Genomic DNA, 17,988 nt, shown 5'->3' on the forward strand with positions numbered 1-17,988 from the left:
ATTAGGATGACTATTTTTTATTTATTTCACTTTATAGTTATTATAATTACTATAGTAGTCATAGTAACCATATTAACCATAATTATTATAGTTTTTATAATTATATCACAATACTTATTATATTTATTTATATTTTATATTATTTATATTTAAATTTCAATCTGTTAATTAATTATTATTGTTAATTATAATTGTAAATAAATTATTATTTATTATATTTACTATTATATTTTTTAATGTTAATGTAATTTAATTTGTTTTCTATTTTTTATAATTAAAAGAATTAAAATTATATTTAATTATAATTAATTATATTATAATTAATATAATTATAATTATAAAATTATAATTAAAAGAATAATTTTGTTTGGTAGTTAACAAAAGGTAAGCCTAAAGTAAAGGTCAAATTTGTGTTTAGAAAATATATATGTAGTTTAGTATTATCGTGTAAATGAACGTTACATGACCATACATAATATAATGGTATATATTATTGTTTAATGTAAAATAAAAATGCTTCCCTTACGTGTAGCGTATCATGATTTGACACGTTATTTGGATGAGCACATTCGATCTATATCTTTTACTGTATACATATAATTATATTCATTAATTCAAGGGCATTTATTTAATAGACAATCCATTTTTTTCGCTTATTTAAATTCACTTCCTAATTTATTGTCATGAAAAAAAAAAATTTTTTTTATATTTTCAAATTTTTTTTACGAAATTATCTTTTTACAAAAAGAAAATAATCTTCAAATTAATATTCGAAAATGTTGGTTATTGATAAAAAATTTTTTTAATCATAATTACGAATTTTATTGCTGATAATCAAAATTCAAAATGGCGTCTCCAATATGGCGGATATTCTTTGGTAATTTTAAATATATATGTAGGGGGAAAGAAAAAAAAGAAAAATTTGTTTTGTTATACGTGTTTTACCTATAGTTTTATTTAAATATATATTTCGTTTTATTTTATCGTCTTATACTCTCAATTATTGATATAATTTTTTTTTTACTTCCTTTATTACATTTTGATCTAATATAAATTAATTGTCGTCATCGTCGTAATTCGTGTGTCTTAATCACGAAGTAGAATTAGAATTTTTTTTTTTTTGGAGTATTGAAAGAAGTTATATAGAAACAATTGTTATTATTATTATTAATGAAAGACATATATATATAATAATTTTTGATTTAAAAGCCACAATAGCTGGTTAATTCATCGATACTACATGGTTTTGCGCAACACTCGTCGTGGACACCGCGTGAATATCTTCTAAATCGACCACCGCCAAATCTACCAATCATTGCGTTTGCACTTTGTCTGGATCTGAAGGGATACATTTCATCATAGGCAAATGGCGTTTCGTCTACCTCCATTTCTGTCGGAGAAAATAAAATTAAAAAAAAATTAATAATTATTTTAAAAAATTTCCCTTCAATTTTCGCCAATTTACCTAATTTTGAGGTTATGTTTGCCCCGAAAAGATTTCTTTGATTTAAAGAAACCAGTTTCTTTGACTTGTTTTCTTTCATTCCAAACAAAATTTTGTTTGAAACAAAAAAAAAGCTTCTTAGTTTCAAAGAAAATTTCTTTGATTCAAAAAAATTTTCTTTGAATGAAAGAAATTTGTGCATTAAATCGAAGAAATTCTAACATTGATATAGGGTCAAAGAAACATTTATTTGAATTAAATAATAAATTTCTTTGAAACGAAGATAATTTTTTTTTTAATCAAAGATAATTTCTTTGAATCAAAGAAAAATGAGAAAATGATTTCTTTGAATCAAAGAAATCTTTTTTTTCGCGGTGTATAAAAAAAAATAGAACAAACCTTGACCGCTTTTTTTGAACATTGAATAGTATTGACCATTGCAGAAGAGTTGTAAAGCATTTGAAAGACGATTTCCACAATAATGTTGATTCACCACCGATCGTTTTTGAACATTTTGAAGGAGATCCAATTGAGCTTTAACCAATTGCGGAATAATAAGCGACGCAGCAAGCACGAGTGTTACTAGAACGTATAACCGATGCGTGGACATCTATCAACAGAAAAAGTATTTTTTTATTATTGTTAAATTTTATTTTACAATTAAAAAATACATATAGTATTTAGTTTTATTATTTTATTATTTTTGAATTTCCCGCCATTTTTGCCTGACCAATTAAATCATCACTACGAGGCGTATAGCGTCAAATTTTGGAACTAGTTTTCACCTCAGTCCTCAAGAAAAATTTTAATAAAATTCCAAACTACCCGAAAAAATTTGTGTAAATAAATAAATTTTAAATAGTAAATATCAAATTTATTAGTCATTTTAAAGGGGAATTTTCTGAAAATAGAAAAAAGCGTGTTTAATGATAATTCTGGTCTTATTGGATACGTTCTATTTCTACTGAAATAGCTTACATATATATTTTACGATATGAAGATAATGTGCAAAGACACATATAAATTGTGTGAGTTTAACTATCATCCGGTTACTTTAATTGATACAATAAAAAAACAGTTCAGTTTTTTTTTGTAAAATATTGTCTCTGAATAGAAATATATAAATGTATATTTTATCCCACTTTTTTTTAATAATAATTTTATCTCTTCTATTTTTTGTTCGATACTTTTTTTCTGATACCATTTATAAATATATAGGAATATTTACCAACTTAATTAGAGCACACTCATCGCAATATTTACAATGTGTCGCGCAAATTCTATATCGTACAATCAATTTTACTATTTTTTGATTCTAATATTTCATTGTCGCAATAAATAATAAATTAATTTATTTTTTAATTGAAAAATTTTCTTTTTACCTAATAAAACAAAAGTTGTTCAAATAAATTCTTTTTTTGTTAATTAAAATAAAAAAAACTTATTTCTTTAAATTCCACCTTGAAAATAAAAAAAAAAGTTTTTTTTTTTAATAAAAAATATTTATTAAAATTAAACTAAAAAACCTTTTTTTTTTAATTAAAAATTATTATTAATTTCAAGGGAATAATTTTGTGTGTGCAACGTCTCAATGCATAGAAGCTCAACAAGAACAAAGGTCATTTATACAGACAAAGACAGATGCAAATTTTTTTTATTTAAACTCAGTCCAGCCATCGCGAATGGCGATTAGAGAGAAATTTACTCGACGCGATTTATATTTAGTGAAATGATATCTAAAAATAGTGACTCTCCAATCATTGCTTTTGATGATTTTTCTCACCATTCTCCTCCGACTTTTCTAAAGTGGAGGGGGAAGGGGGGGGTAATAGTTGCCCCCCTACAAAAACTAGATTTTAAATTAAATTATTCATTATATTTATTTATTATTATTAATTTTTTATTATTATTATTAATTGATTAATTAATTAATCAATTAACGATGAGAGCTTTTCCTCGCGATGTGAGTGCACTTTCCTGGCAACAGAGATGAGTCAGGATTATTCGAGTTTTTCCTTATCCGCGCATATTGAGAATGTTTTATCATTCGAAACGTTCGCCTCAAGTTTAATGCACCTTTGATATTATTATTTTCTTCCTGCTTTTTATTTACAGGCGAAGATAATCTTAATTCATGATGAATTCATAATTCTTAATTCATCATTATAACAACTTTATGTCAAACAATAAATAAACATCTTAACTGTAAAAGGCCTCTAAAAATCAGTAACAAATTCATAATCTTAATTCTTTTGATTTCAATTTAAATATAATTATCTCAAATATTTGAAATTAAAAAAGAGAAAAAAAAATTCTTTCACATATATTTTAGAGTATTATATTGAAATAGAAAAAATAATTAGTTATTTTAATTATTTTATTACAATATTAATAAAAAAATGGAAAAAATATTCGAGATAAATTAATTATTTTAAAGTGCCTCGTTTCTAGGTTCGCTACTGCTCGTTGGAGAGGGGAACCAATGAAAATTAAGGTACACTGCGCGAGCGATGGAAAATGCGATGCGCAAGAAGTGGGGGTAACGCACGAGTAGATCTCGTATGTTACAACGAAATTATATCATTACTGAAAGTGGTTATTCCGAAAAAAATTTTTTTTTGATATTTTTAATTGCAATTTTAATTAATAATTAATTCTTATTAATTAATTTTTATTATTATTAATATATATATATATTATTAATAATAATTAAAAATAATAATTTTATTAATTTATAATTAATTCTTTACCAAATTGTATTTAAATAAAAAAAAATAGATCTTTTTCATCAAATAAAAATATTTTCGAGTTAGCATTTTTTTTTTTTCAAACAGTGCGTAATTTTAATTAAAAAATTTTTTTTTATATATTATTATTTTTATAACAGAGCAAAATCCATCAAGGAAATGGATTTTTTTTTCGAACCAATTGTTAAATGACATCCATCAGTTAAAATACCAAGCGATTATTACGAAGGTCGATTAAATATTTCCCTCTTTATATATTATATATAGTATATACGGAAAGCATTAAAAGACATTTTCAGTTTTATTACGACTCTCACATAATCTACAAAAATGTTTCCGGAAACTTTAAACAAGTCCTTCGGAAATTTTTATTATTATATAATTATTATTATTTATATAAATATTAACACTGAAAAAAGTGTATTCTCAATTTAAGAGTAGTTTCTAATAAAAATAAAATTGAATACTAAAAAATGAAAAAATAATTAAAATTAAAAAATTAAGAATATTAATATAATATTCTTAAAATAAGAGTAATTTTATTCTCAATTTGAAAACATGAGAATTTTATTTTTTGAAGAATATTTTTATATTTCTAACTGTAAGAATAAAATTTATTTTTTTAATTAGACGCCATGCTTATATTCTTAAATTGAAAAATTGTAAAAATTCAAAATCAACGTTCCAGTAAAAATTTACAATTAGATCTATTTTTTTTTTTTTTTTTGACATAGATTAATTTGTATTTGTAAAGAGTCACTTTTGTAATTTGTCGAGATATCTCTGATTCACTACATTTTCTTTTTTCCCCTTTTTATTCAGAATATGAGCACTTTACATTACATTGTAATATAAATATATATCGATCTTGTGGCAGCTCCTAAGTGGTACGAGAGATGATTAGAATTATTTTTTTCGACTCAATATGTTCCAGATTATTATATAGATTGTAATTATTAAAAGCAAATTTATATATTGCGAGCAAAATGATTAATTCATTTTTTTAAATTACTTTTATAAAAAGTTATTTGTACATTTTTTTTGTAATATTGTTTTTCATCACAAATAAGAAAAACAATTTTTAATAATTAATGAAATATTTTTCAAATTCGAATTTTTTATTTTAAATTTGAAAATTTTTTTTCTAACAAAAATAATTAAATCAATTATTTTTTCAATGCAAAAAAATTATTGCTAATTGCTCAACTTTATGGAAATTTTTTTTTTTTTTGAACGACTTTCAATTTTATTTATCTCACCAGTTGCGAGGTACAGTTATTGAAGAGTTTCCAAAAATTTCTTCTCTCAATATGAAAATGTTGTTCCAATTTCTATAAAGAAAAGTTTTAAAAAATTGTAAAAAATATTTTTCCAAAAAAAATGATTCACTGTATATATTAATAAAAAATTGAAAATATTTTTATAATTGAAATTTTTTTTTTTTTGAAAAAATTTTCTAAACTCACCCTTGCGACAGATTTGCAAAAAGTTGACAAAAAATTAGTAGCTAAATATCACTTTAAATATCACAGCCTCACGCACGTAAGACGAAAGAAAAAAAATTCAAAATTTTTATATTAATAATAATAATAATTATTATTGTTATTAAATTTTTCAAACGAATATTTAGGATGACAATTTAGATGCCGTGGACCAATTGTTTTTTCATTAATTATAATTGTGTCAAAAGTCCCAAAAAAGTGTATAAATAACACTTTTTTCATTTGATGTTGTTTAAAATTTTTGAAAAAAAATTTTTCTTTTCTCGAACACATTTATGCTGATCTTTCAAAAAAAATGATTCACGTCTTCTTCGAAAATTATTTCAAACGACAAAAAAAATTTTAAACAAAAAATTTTCTTGTATTTCAAAAAACAATTTTTTTCATGCAATTTTTTTAAAAAAAATTTTTCTATAAAAACGGGTCCAGCATCCACAGCATCCAGACTCGAGCCTCGAGGCCTGAGCCTTTGTGTAAAGGCCGAAGACCGGCCAACACTGAATATTGAAGAATAAGAAGAAATCTTGAGAGGCAATGAAACGAGATTTTTCATCAACTTGGAATATTGCAGTATAGGATTGTGTGTTTAATAATATAATCTCTTGAGAAGGGAGTAGATCATATTCTCTTTTTACGACAATGAGAGTGCTCGTTATGATAAAATTTTCTGCGACGGAGTTTCTCACTAGAAATTGCAAATTTTATCTTTTATATATTGCCGCAAAAATATTCCATTTAATTAATAATAATAATACATTATAAATATGGTGCGCTGTAAATTCCTTCATTAAATTTAATATCCCTTCATCCCTTATTTAGAAATTACTCTCTTAAAAATGCTTTGCATTTGAAAAAAAAATTAATTAAGTTCAAAAAAAAATTTTTCATTAAAAATATTTTTTTTACCAAAAAAATCATTTTTTATCGCAAATATATTTTTCCATCTTGTAAAAAAAATTGAAAATAATATTTCCGACTTGTAGAGTAATTAAATTAATTTTCATTTAATTAAGAAAAAAAATTTCTGGAATCAACAAAATTTTTTTTTCAAGCCCTAATGTATATAGGAAAAAAAAAATCAAATTATATAATTATTTATAATGACATTGAACATAAATTATAAATGTATTATTAGAATTAGATTTGTTGAAAAAAAAATTATTGTCTTTAGTTATAAAGTGTCAAAGTTGAATTATAATTTACAAACTTGTTTATAGCTGGTGTGATAAATTTTAATTTTTTACATTAATTATGTATATAATAAAATCTTCAATAGGCAGCTAAAATAAACAAAATTTTAATAAACAAATCATTGAAGGAAGTGAACAAATCTCGAGAATTTGTTTATAAAAAATTTCTAACATAAAATACATTTTACTAATTTTTTATATACAATAAAAATATAATATTTTAAGTATTGCTTGTTTTTATAAATTTTTAAATAATAATAATAATAATAATAATTGTGAATTTAATTTTTTTTAATTGAATGACACAATAATAAATATCAAAAATATATTCAACTTAAATATATAATTGGAATTTTTTAATTATAATGTATAATTTAACGAATAAGGTGAAAACACTTTTTTCTAATAAGTGGCAGTCAAATAAAAAAAGAAAAAAAAAATTGGAATTTCAGGCTAAGGGGATGTACATAAATTACTTATGCACTCAAGAGGAACGAATGTGTGGGTTTTAATTTGAACATTTGTGACAAGGCAAAAAGATAATATTGCCTTTGTCAAATTTGATTATTTAATGACAAATTCTCCAAAAATTTAATAAAATAACATTTATCAATATATACAAGAAAATATAGAGTAATGAAAAAATATTTCTTCGTGAAACAAAAATTCCGTTTTTTTAATTTTAAACTATAATTTAAATTCGTATTTAACAATTTTATAAGAAAACAGTTTTTAAAATCTTAAAAATTGTTTTAGCTATTTTAAATTTGAAAATAAATATTACATAATATTTTTAAATACAATAATTAAGAAAATACGGTAATAAAAAAAATCTATGAAAATTAATTAATTGAGAATTTGAAAAATATATAATAATTACATATTATAAATTTTTATAAATAAAAAATAATTTTACTTTTTTTGTCTTATAAAATGTATATTTTAAAACAAAAAATTTTTTTTTTTAATTTCTTATTCAATGATAAACTGAAAAATTTTTTTTTTATCTTTTTCCGTGACACAGTTTTCAATTTACAATTTTCAATGTAAAAATTGTTATAGGAAAAAGAAAAATCAATATTCATGTATACAATTTAGAATAATATATAAATAAACATATATATGTGTAAATCAATTTTCCCGCAGGTAAATTAATAAATCGATATTTTACACTGTAAAGTCGTTATTTATATTTAAATATTTAAAATATATGAAAAATAAATGCGAACGACATCTATGGTTTTTATTGAGAAAAAACTCTCAACAAAACGGAAAATAGTCGATAAAAATTCTTTTTGCATTGATTTTCATCAAATTAATAATTTATATTGATAAATTTTTCGAAAAATTGATAAATAATGCATTTAAATAAAAAATAGCTTTAAATAATTGTTCTTTTAATTTTTAATACCAAATTTAAAATTAAAGATTAAAAATTAAAAATTATTTACCTAGAAATCGGATGACAAACAATGGGATAAATAAATCCAGCTATTTCTTCTTTTTTTATGTTGTACTGCACAGAAAATTATTTTGATTTAATTATTTAACTCTTAAACCTTTTTTTATTAATAAATAATATTTCAATTTTTTTAATAATCAAAATTTAAAAAAAAAAAACATAATTACACTGAATTTAATTTTTCGAATTGGAAAAATAAAATAAAAAAATTGAGTTTACACTGAATTTAATTTTTCGAATTAGAGAAATAAAATTAAAAAAATTGAGTTTACACTGAATTTAATTTTTCAAATTAGAGAAATAAAAATAAAAAAAATTGAATTTACACTGACTTTAATTTTTCAAATTGAAAAAATAAAATAAATAAAATTGCAAATAAGAAAAAAGAAATAATTTTTTTTTTGGAAATTAAATTAAATTAGTTTTGTTAAGTATATCGACTTACTATTGCGTAAGTGAGATTATAACCGTGGAATGAACAAAGGACTTGTGCCGAAGGAAAAGTTGGTCTTCGCCCTTATAAACGTGAAGAAGATGAGGGTTAATGTTGAGCAGCTAAGACGTGTTCATTAAACATGTTGCTTGAGTTGATGTCAACTTGGTTTAAAAGCGTTGCATGGCTAATGTTATATACTTGGAATACAAAAAAGGGGGATGGTTTATAAGTCAGTCGACTGTGCAAATTCATTATATATATACCTTCGCGCTTAATTGGACTTCATCTTACGTATATATATATTTTTTAAAGATTTCATCTACCCCGCAAAATGAAGATTTAATTTTATATGTATATATCAATCCCGGAACACATTTATGTTCATTCAAAAATTTTATTTATAAAATTAAAAAAAAATTGAAAAAGAAAATAATAAATATAAAAAAAAAATCCAGCATAGCGACAACATGTATCCAATTTTATCTCCGTGTCCTTAATATATAAATACACGGTATAATTATCACACTTGTGACGTCAATTATCCTAAATATATTTTCGAAAATAATCCGATGTTGACGTTTTGAATTTTCATATTATATAAATACGAAGTATTTTTTAAAAGAGAATTTTAGGGGGTTCCGTTTAAAAATGTATTTAAAAACATTAGCACACTTTTTTTTAAATAAATTAATTTTCAAGTAAATTGAATTTGAGGGTGAATTGATTTTTTAGAAATTGTGTAAATTGAATTTTTAAGGTAAATTAAACTACAATTTTCAGGACAATTAAATTCATCCCCTCTCTGTATTCTAATGTTTGTTTTACATTTAAAAATGTACAATTTTTTTTCCAACACCGGAAAAGAGAAATTTTATTTATAAATTTTAAGAAAAAATCTGCTACAAAAATAATTTTGATATAAATTTAATCTTTAGCGAAGGTTTGTGAATTTTATGAATGAAAATTTACAAGAATGAATAAAGATAAAGAAACACGAAAGTTTCATATGGTATAAACGGCTATTAATTTCATATTCCCTATATTCTGAATATAATAACTAAGTCGGGTATTTTATTTTTTAAATTATCAACTCTTTCAGTAAAATGTAATTATATAAATGTATATTGATTGGAGTAAACTTTTTTACGAAACGAAGTAGATAATTATTTCCCTGGTCAATGACCCTTTTAAAATTAAAGAAAATGCAAATTAAACAGGAAATTAATTATCAAAATTCTGTAATTAAAAAAAAATGTAAATTTACGAAAAAAAAATTTCTTTCATTTCCTTGAAACTTATTCAACTTTTTTTTAAAGAGTAATAAATAATAAAATAATAATAAAAATAATAATAAACAAAAAAATAATTTTCTTCTTCTATATATATATTATAAAAGGGGGAGAAATAAAATGAGCCAAAATGTTTTAAACATATTTTATAAAACGTCCTATTTTATACAGCATATAAAACAATACTCTGTATTTCATTTAATATTCACACACGGGAGCTATTATAAATAAGTATATATATATTTATATATCGTAACCCTCGACGCGATACATTTAATAACATTATACATTACATTCGGCGGGTTATTTTATTCTCATCTCTTTTTTTTAAACTATGAAAATGCACTGACTTTCTTTTGTGAATGAGAATTTGTAGCATTAAATTGCTCATTCACTTTATGCATTCGATTAATTTCCAATTTTTTGAGATCGTTATCATTATTATTATTATTATTATTTAAAATATCATCTAATACTCCAGAATCCGTGGATTTTGAAGTCATTCGTTCTTTACTTTCATTTTTTGTCTCGTCATTATTATTATTATTATTATTATTATTAATATTATTTTTATTATTATTATTAACTCGTGACGATGATTTTGTTGGATTTTTCATATTTTTACGTTTTACATTCGTTACCTCGGGATTACGATGATGATGATGATTATGAATATTTGCACGACTCATAAAAACCGAATCACTTTTCTCGAGAAATGGCTCAACAGGCGGATCCTCAATATTCTCATCGAACGTGATACCTTCCCAAAATGATTCCTCGGGTTTTTGATTTTCCCTTTGTTCCGGTGGTAGACGATCAATTCGTGATTTAACAATTGCCAAATGCCGATGAACGTAGTCCTGTTGTGGGGCAATAATTGCCGCACGTTCCAAACATTGTGCGGCTAGACCCAATTTACCTCGTTCCACCATTACCACACAGAGATTGTGCAAGCCTTGAATATTCGTGGGATCCAACTGCAAAATTCTTCGGTAACACTGAAAAAGGATGAGTTTAAAGAAATTTCTTACAATTTTCATTTTTTTTTTTTTTTTTTTTTTGTAACTCACATTTTCAGCAGCGTCCAAATCTTTGATATTGTTGATATAAATATCTCCGAGAAGAATGAGACCTTTAATATGATCGGGATGAAATCTGACCAATTGATTGAGAAATGGTGCCGCTTCAAGGGGTCGTTGTTCATCGGCAAGTAATAGGGCTAAATTAAAGAGAGCCGATCTAAAATCCTCCTTTAATGCAACAGCATTACGAAACCAACGTTCAGCACTTTCAATATCATGATCATCCATTGCCAACATTCCCAAATTGAAATGAACTCTCTCATTATTCGAGTCCTTTCTCAATAATTTTAGAAGACGTTCCCTTGCGACTTTTCGCAATTCCGCTCTTCCCAATTCTTGCAAGAGAATCGCTGAATTCAACAGTGCCTGCTCATGTTCAGGATCGAATTCCAATGCCTTGTCTAAATAGGCAAGAGCCTGAGATGCTTTTCCCTGCTCGAGAAATACAACTCCCAACTGTAAAAATAGAGACAATTATCCCTCTGTAAATTATTAAAATTTCTAATCGATACGTACATTGTAATAAATATCAGGATTATTACTATCGTAGAATAGCGCTCGTTCATAAACTTCTTGTGCCTCTTTTGTGCGATTCATTTTTATTAAAACATCACCACGATTAATATATGCTTGCGTATAATCCGCACGCATACTAATTGCCTGTCTATAAAGCAAATCAGCCTCTTCAAGTCTTGTGGCATTTTTTGCAATAAGATTTGCCAAATTAACAAAAACATTCAAATGATTTGGCGCAATTCGCGCCTGATACGACTCTCCTGGTTTTGCTTTTGGCAAAAGGGATTTGGCCTGAAAAAAAAAAAAAATTCAGAAAAGGAAAAATAAAAACAAAATTCTAATTCAAAAAAAAGAAACCTTAAGGTATGCATCCTCAGCCTCTTTGAACATTTTCAAATGATTGTAGGTACGTCCAACATTAATATGTGCTCCAATATCATCACCTTGAACTTGAACGGCCATATTGAAATAATCAAGTGCCTCCTTGAAACGTCCCTGATTCTCCAATGCATGACCGACATTATTAAATAATTTTGCATTACGATCATTCATTCTCAATCCAGACATAAATATTGAATATTCATCCAACCAATCGTAATTTCTCACAAATGTTTTCATTGAATGTGTCACCAATATTGTCCATATAAAAAATGTCGATAAACGTTTACTCTTACGTTCACGTAATACACTCCAACCATATCCAATTAACATACAAAAACCCATTGACGGTGCATATAGTACACGTTCAGCAATTACAAATCCAACAGGGAAGAATAAATTTGACGCTGGTAAAAATGGAAGTATCATCATTGCTAGACTCTGAAATTTAATATTTTTAATTTAAAACTGAGAAATACTTATGTACTTTTTTTTATTCTTTTTTTTTTACCATTATAATCACAATTGAAGTCTGACGATTTTTTGTTAAAATTGCAAAAATCGTGAGACCAATGACAATTCCATGTATTCCAATAATTGTCAATATTCGAGGATCCATAATACTTTCTACCAATGGAATCGTTCCCATCGTCCAATCACAACATAAATCGTATGGAAGAAATAGTAATCGTAAATTTACGGCCGCTAAATAATTGTACGTTAATTGCCTCGTTGGCGTTAAAGCCACGGATGCTGGATTGTCAAATCTATGTTAAAAAATTGAAAATTAATTTACTTTTTTGCCAAAAATTCAAAATTACGTTGTAAATTGTTATTATTACCTAGTAAATATAGGTAATTTCGAACCCATAACATTCAGTCTGAGAATAAGTAGGCTAAACGTCACAACAGTCAATGCCATTAAACGTTTTGTACCCTCATTCGACCATGTTGGAGATATTTTTTTCCCATCGAGCGTTGATTTAATTGCTAAAATAATATCCAAAGCTCTCACCTAAAAATATGAGGATATTAATATAAATTGAAGTTTTTTTTTAATTTTTCTAGAATTAAATTTGCATTTACCCTTTGTGCGACAAAAATTTCATAAAGGACACACACTGCGGTTGCGGTTATTCCTTGTTCCTTGCACAACATTGCAACAAAGACAAAAAACATCGATAACAGCAGGGATTGCCAACCTGAAATTTTATTTTTGTTTTAAAATTAACATATCCTATAAATTTACTAATTTATAATTAATTTTAACTAAACTTAAAAATAAGAGAAATGAAACTTTCAATTTTAAATGATGAAATTATAATCTTACCGGTTGATCTTTTACTTTTGCAACATTTTGTGTAAGTTATCAGAGCCGCGAGATAAAATAGTGATGACAATGTTTCTGCTCTTCCAACGACACCCGTTACCTGTAGAATTAATTATTATTTATTTCATATTAAACGGGCTCTCATTTTAAGTAATTTTCATTCGATTTTTTCCACTTACAGCTTCTGTGTGTATGGGATGCACTGCAAACAACATAGCCGACATAAAACTGGCTAAATCCGATACAAACATCAAGCACGTCCTGTAAAATTAATTAATATATTTATTATTAATTTTTAATCAAATCGCTTCTATTTTTCCACAAGAAGAGTAACAAAATGTTTCTTCATCTTCATTTAACGCATTTGTTTCTCTTTATTTTATCAAAAAGTCATATAAGATTTTTTTATTATTGTTTTTCTACTCAACGAAAAAATGAAAAACAAATACAAACCTAAAATATAAGATGCATACTCCAATATGCAGGATTACATTCAACAGATGATAGCCCATAGGATCAAGTTGATGTATCAGGTAATTCCAACGGAATGTAAGAACACAAAGTGGTCTATATGATTTGTGAGACTGTTCCTGTAAAAATTAAATAATATTCCATTCATTTTTTGAAAAAAAAAAGTTATTATCATAATAAAGGGGTCATCGGGATTTTTGCATTCCTCAATCAAAAAAAAAGGTTAAGGACCCCCACCTCTATCCCATGAGAGAGAGAGATAGAGAGAGAGATGAAAGGAAATGAATCAGAACAAAGTGGACGAATCAGAAGAGGAACCGGGAACGACAATATACTCGCGGATCAATACGCGGATGAAATAGGCTTTTGGCGCCGCGGCCGCAAGCGCAAGGGATGATGTTTATCATGGCGCCAAAGGAGTTTTAAGAAAAAAAAAATACTAAATTATATTAGAAAAATAACTAACCTTATGCATTGGCGTACCCCAAAAATCATTGAAAAAAACATTTTTCAATGGAGTATGAGGCCTAAGATCTCGATTATCCTTAATTGCTGAGATATCGTCAAACACAAAACCACAGCCAAGACTATTTAGATAAACGGCGAAAGCGGTTATAGCCACAATCGCCGTCAATACACTCCGTTCAGGAACTCCCATATCACATATTAAAATTCATATACAATAAAGCCATCATTATTCTTCGGATTGAACCGATTTTTACTCGTTATTTACTCAAAAGCAAACAAAAACAAAAAAAAAATAAAGAAAAGAAAAATTCTCAAAAATTTATATCAATGAAAATATTATTCCACGGCGAATACCGGTATATAAATAATATAAAAACGAAACACTATAAAACGTCATCTTTCTATGTGCGACAACTATTTTTCGAAATAACCTGCGGTCCGATATTAGAACCCATATTTTTTTATTTTTTATTTATCACTTATTATCACTCTCAACGTCTAAGCACCTGCACATTTTTCCAAGGATTATTAAATGACATTTCAGGTGCATTTTTCCCCAACCCGGAGGTTGTTTTGTTATATTTATCACGACGACCCGGTGAAAAGACGTCGACGAACTTCTATACAAAAATTTCTGACAATGATCTGACAGTTGCGCAGGTGATCAGGTTTACCAATCTCGTGTTTTACTGTACGACAAAAAAGTGAGGAGACGCATGAAAATCCCCTAAACTTCATATAGCAGAAATGCCATTTGACAGAAATTTATATAACAGAAATTTTATTGGACAGAATATTTACATGGCAGACAATTCATATAACAGACTTTTCATTGGACAGACGTTTGATTGGACATAATTTTTATCGAACAGAAATGTCACTTAACAGAAATTTTATCTGACAGAATTTCCATTCAACAGAACATAAGTATAGCAGAACTCTCATTGGATAGAATATTTACACGGCAGACGATTCATATAACAGACTTTTCATTGGGCAGACGTTTGATTGGACAGAATTTTTATCGAACAGAAATGTTACTTAACAGAAATTTTATCTGACAGAATTTCCATTCAACAGAACATAAGTATAGCAGAACTCTAATTGGTCATAATTTAACTTTTGCATCATACATTCTCATTCCTGCTTTATTTTTAACTTGTCGGTAAAGTAGACGTAGAGGTCAGTAGTTGCTATTTCTTTCTCGCCCCAAAGTTTGAATATTAAATAATAAAACTAATATTTTATTTCATTATTATTGATAATGAATACCTAATAATTATAAGTAAATAAAATATTAGTTTTATTATTTAATATTCAAACTTTGGGGCGAGAAAGAAATAGCAACTACTGACCTCTACGTCTACTTTACCGACAAGTTAAAAATATAGCAGGGATGAGAATGTATGATGCAAAAGTTAAATTATGACCAATTAGAGTTCTGCTATACTTATGTTCTGTTGAATGGAAATTCTGTCAGATAAAATTTCTGTTAAGTAACATTTCTGTTCGATAAAAATTCTGTCCAATCAAACGTCTGCCCAATGAAAAGTCTGTTATATGAATCGTCTGCCGTGTAAATATTCTATCCTATGAGAGTTCTGCTATACTTATGTTCTGTTGAATGGAAATTCTGTCAGATAAAATTTCTGTTAAGTGACATTTCTGTTCGATAAAAATTCTGTCCAATCAAACGTCTGTCCAATGAAAAGTCTGTTATATGAATTGTCTGCCATGTAAATATTCTGTCCAATAAAATTTCTGTTATATAAATTTCTGTCAAATGGCATTTCTGCTATATGAAGTTTAGGGGATTTTCATGCGTCTCAAAGTGAGGTTATGTAGGTAATGTCGCATATAGAAAAAATTGTCTCATTAAGTGAAAAAAATATTTTAATTTTGAAATTAAAGTATAAAAAGATTGTTTTTGTTTTATTTTCATTTGCTAATAGAATTAAATATTAAATAATTCAAAATTCGCGCCACTATTGTTCGAGCAGGTGCAACAATTGTCGCTAGCGCGGGAAAATTTCAATCTGCACGGTTATAGAAGTAATTAGTAATTTAAATTCGAGAAAAAATTATTGTATAAAATAAAAAATCATAATTTTCATTGAATATACATTTTATTTTATGAATAACTAAAACAATGGAAACAAATGCAAATAATTTATATAGGTGCATCTTTGAAACCTTGATCCCAATATTGATTCGCATAAGGTCTATCCTCATGATTGGGCCATCCTTCACGACCAGGAATTAATGTTGGCCTCGATTGTTTAATATGCCAACCATATTTATGTTCCCAAGTCTATAAAAAAAAAATGTAAACAATAATAGAATTTATCAAATATTTATAATTTCAACTTACCGCTGAATTATATTTAAAGTAATAATATCCAAAATAACAAATGGCAATACCAAGTGCTACTTTTGCGGTACAATGACGAACTGTTTCTGCATACTCAAGACCCTGGAATTATTGAAAATATATTTTAAATCGCCGAAAATTTTCTATTGAAGAAAATTCGGTGATTTTTTTTTAAATTAGTAGTACAAAAATTATAAATCATTTACAATTTTTGGTGTGAGAAATCTCTCGACTTTATCCATTGGAAATCGATAAAATCTTCTGATTGGATTGTATCGAGCCTGGTAATAACCTACGGGCATTTTTGGCTCATCAGGTTCAAGAATTTGATCTTTTAACCATTGTGCACGCCATGCACGTTCCTCGGGTGTCATTCCAATACATCTTTCTCTTTCATCTGCCATTCGACCCATAATACCCATAGCTGGACTAATTCCAGTGTGGCTATGAGGACCCTTATGGTCCTTATTGTTAACATCCTCCATTTTATCCATGTTGTGTTCTTTGAAAAATAATAATAATAATAATAATTAAACAATAATCCCCCTAACAATTATCTAAGAATAGGTCCGACAATATTTCCGTGTTTTTAAATTCAAAAATAATTTAACATTTAAAAGTATTTCAGTGAATGTGTGAAAATTTGATTTTTAACACTTTAAACCATTAAAAGTTAATATTTATTCAATATGGATAAAATTATTGAAAATAAAACACGAAAATATACAAAATCCTTTTAAATTAAGTATGTTATGTGAAAAAAAAAACTGTCAATTGATTAAATATAATATTAAAATTAAATGTCAAAAATATTAAACAAACATCTACTTTAAATAGAAAAATAAAAATATAATTGCAAATAAAATGTATTAATACTATGTATAAATTATTGACATTTATGTTAAATAAAAGTTTAGTAAGTAAAAAAAGAAAGTATTACCTTAGTTTTGAACAATAAACAGAATAAACTTTTTAAATTTGTTTATTAATTTGTGAAAATGACTATAAAACTAAATTAGTAAATTGTCACATTGAAGGTTATGTATGAATGTTATGTCACTCGTACGCAGAAGCCAATGCGCATGTCCAATCAAAGAGACTTCTAAAGGCGGTAAAATTTAAATTCAAATTAATGTTAAAATTACATAAATATATTTAAAACTTGTGTAATTATCATTTTTAATTATTCATTAGTTTTTTAAACTATTATACCGTATCCCAAATACAAAGAAAAGAATAAATCAAGATAATAAACGAAATTTATTTTGTTTAAAATTTTATTATTTAATATATTATTATATT

The 17,988-nt window shown here is 25.9% G+C and overlaps 3 protein-coding genes across 4 annotated transcripts; all 3 read right to left on the minus strand.

Annotated features, from left to right (window-relative positions):
* Nucleotides 1–921: 921 nt before the first annotated feature.
* On the minus strand, nt 922–8,938 carry LOC127280645 (LIRP-like). Of its 2 annotated transcripts, none has more exons than XM_051303798.1 (4): nt 8,791–8,938; nt 8,335–8,399; nt 1,844–2,054; nt 922–1,390 (listed from the first exon to the last, which is right to left on the minus strand). In XM_051303798.1, the coding sequence occupies exons 3-4, from the start codon at nt 2,052–2,054 to the stop codon at nt 1,203–1,205; spliced, it is 399 nt and encodes a 132-aa protein (XP_051159755.1). In that variant the 5' UTR covers nt 8,335–8,399; nt 8,791–8,938; the 3' UTR covers nt 922–1,202. The 2 variants fall into 2 exon arrangements, with proteins under 2 accessions (XP_051159755.1, XP_051159754.1); XM_051303797.1 differs by lacking the exons at nt 8,335–8,399; nt 8,791–8,938 and adding exons at nt 5,451–5,522; nt 5,658–6,211.
* Nucleotides 8,939–10,201: 1,263 nt separating this feature from the next.
* Nucleotides 10,202–14,974, minus strand: LOC127280646 (protein O-mannosyl-transferase Tmtc3-like). The gene is made up of 11 exons (XM_051303800.1): nt 14,314–14,974; nt 13,830–13,966; nt 13,556–13,637; nt 13,377–13,476; nt 13,133–13,248; nt 12,889–13,061; nt 12,558–12,813; nt 12,026–12,487; nt 11,669–11,959; nt 11,141–11,608; nt 10,202–11,068 (listed from the first exon to the last, which is right to left on the minus strand). Exons 1-11 carry the CDS (start codon nt 14,503–14,505, stop codon nt 10,403–10,405), a joined length of 2,943 nt encoding a protein of 980 aa, XP_051159757.1. The 5' UTR covers nt 14,506–14,974; the 3' UTR covers nt 10,202–10,402.
* A 1,448-nt stretch (nt 14,975–16,422) lies between these two features.
* Nucleotides 16,423–17,754, minus strand: LOC127280647 (uncharacterized). The gene is made up of 4 exons (XM_051303801.1): nt 17,627–17,754; nt 16,893–17,188; nt 16,687–16,788; nt 16,423–16,626 (listed from the first exon to the last, which is right to left on the minus strand). The coding sequence occupies exons 2-4, from the start codon at nt 17,178–17,180 to the stop codon at nt 16,486–16,488; spliced, it is 531 nt and encodes a 176-aa protein (XP_051159758.1). The 5' UTR covers nt 17,181–17,188; nt 17,627–17,754; the 3' UTR covers nt 16,423–16,485.
* Between the last annotated feature and the right edge of the window lie 234 nt (nt 17,755–17,988).

The sequence above is a fragment of the Leptopilina boulardi genome, unplaced genomic scaffold, assembly GCF_019393585.1.
Source record: "Leptopilina boulardi isolate dan_hultmark-lab unplaced genomic scaffold, ZJU_Lbou_2.1 LbouV2_248, whole genome shotgun sequence".
Taxonomy (NCBI): domain Eukaryota; kingdom Metazoa; phylum Arthropoda; class Insecta; order Hymenoptera; family Figitidae; genus Leptopilina; species Leptopilina boulardi.

Coding starts and splice junctions, on each gene's coding strand:
- LOC127280646 (XM_051303800.1), bottom strand. CDS start 14,505: ATGGGAGTTCCTGAACGGAGTGTATTGACGGCGATTGTGGCTATAACC. Junction 12,814..12,888: donor AAATTACCTATATTTACTAG/GTAATAATAACA, acceptor TTTTTAACATAG/ATTTGACAATCCAGCATCCG. Junction 11,960..12,025: donor CTGAGGATGCATACCTTAAG/GTTTCTTTTTTT, acceptor TTTTTTTTTCAG/GCCAAATCCCTTTTGCCAAA.
- LOC127280645 (XM_051303798.1), bottom strand. CDS start 2,054: ATGTCCACGCATCGGTTATACGTTCTAGTAACACTCGTGCTTGCTGCG. Junction 1,391..1,843: donor GTTCAAAAAAAGCGGTCAAG/GTTTGTTCTATT, acceptor TTTCTCCGACAG/AAATGGAGGTAGACGAAACG.
- LOC127280647 (XM_051303801.1), bottom strand. CDS start 17,180: ATGGATAAAATGGAGGATGTTAACAATAAGGACCATAAGGGTCCTCAT. Junction 16,789..16,892: donor GATTTCTCACACCAAAAATT/GTAAATGATTTA, acceptor CAATAATTCCAG/GGTCTTGAGTATGCAGAAAC. Junction 16,627..16,686: donor ACTTTAAATATAATTCAGCG/GTAAGTTGAAAT, acceptor TTTTTTTTATAG/ACTTGGGAACATAAATATGG.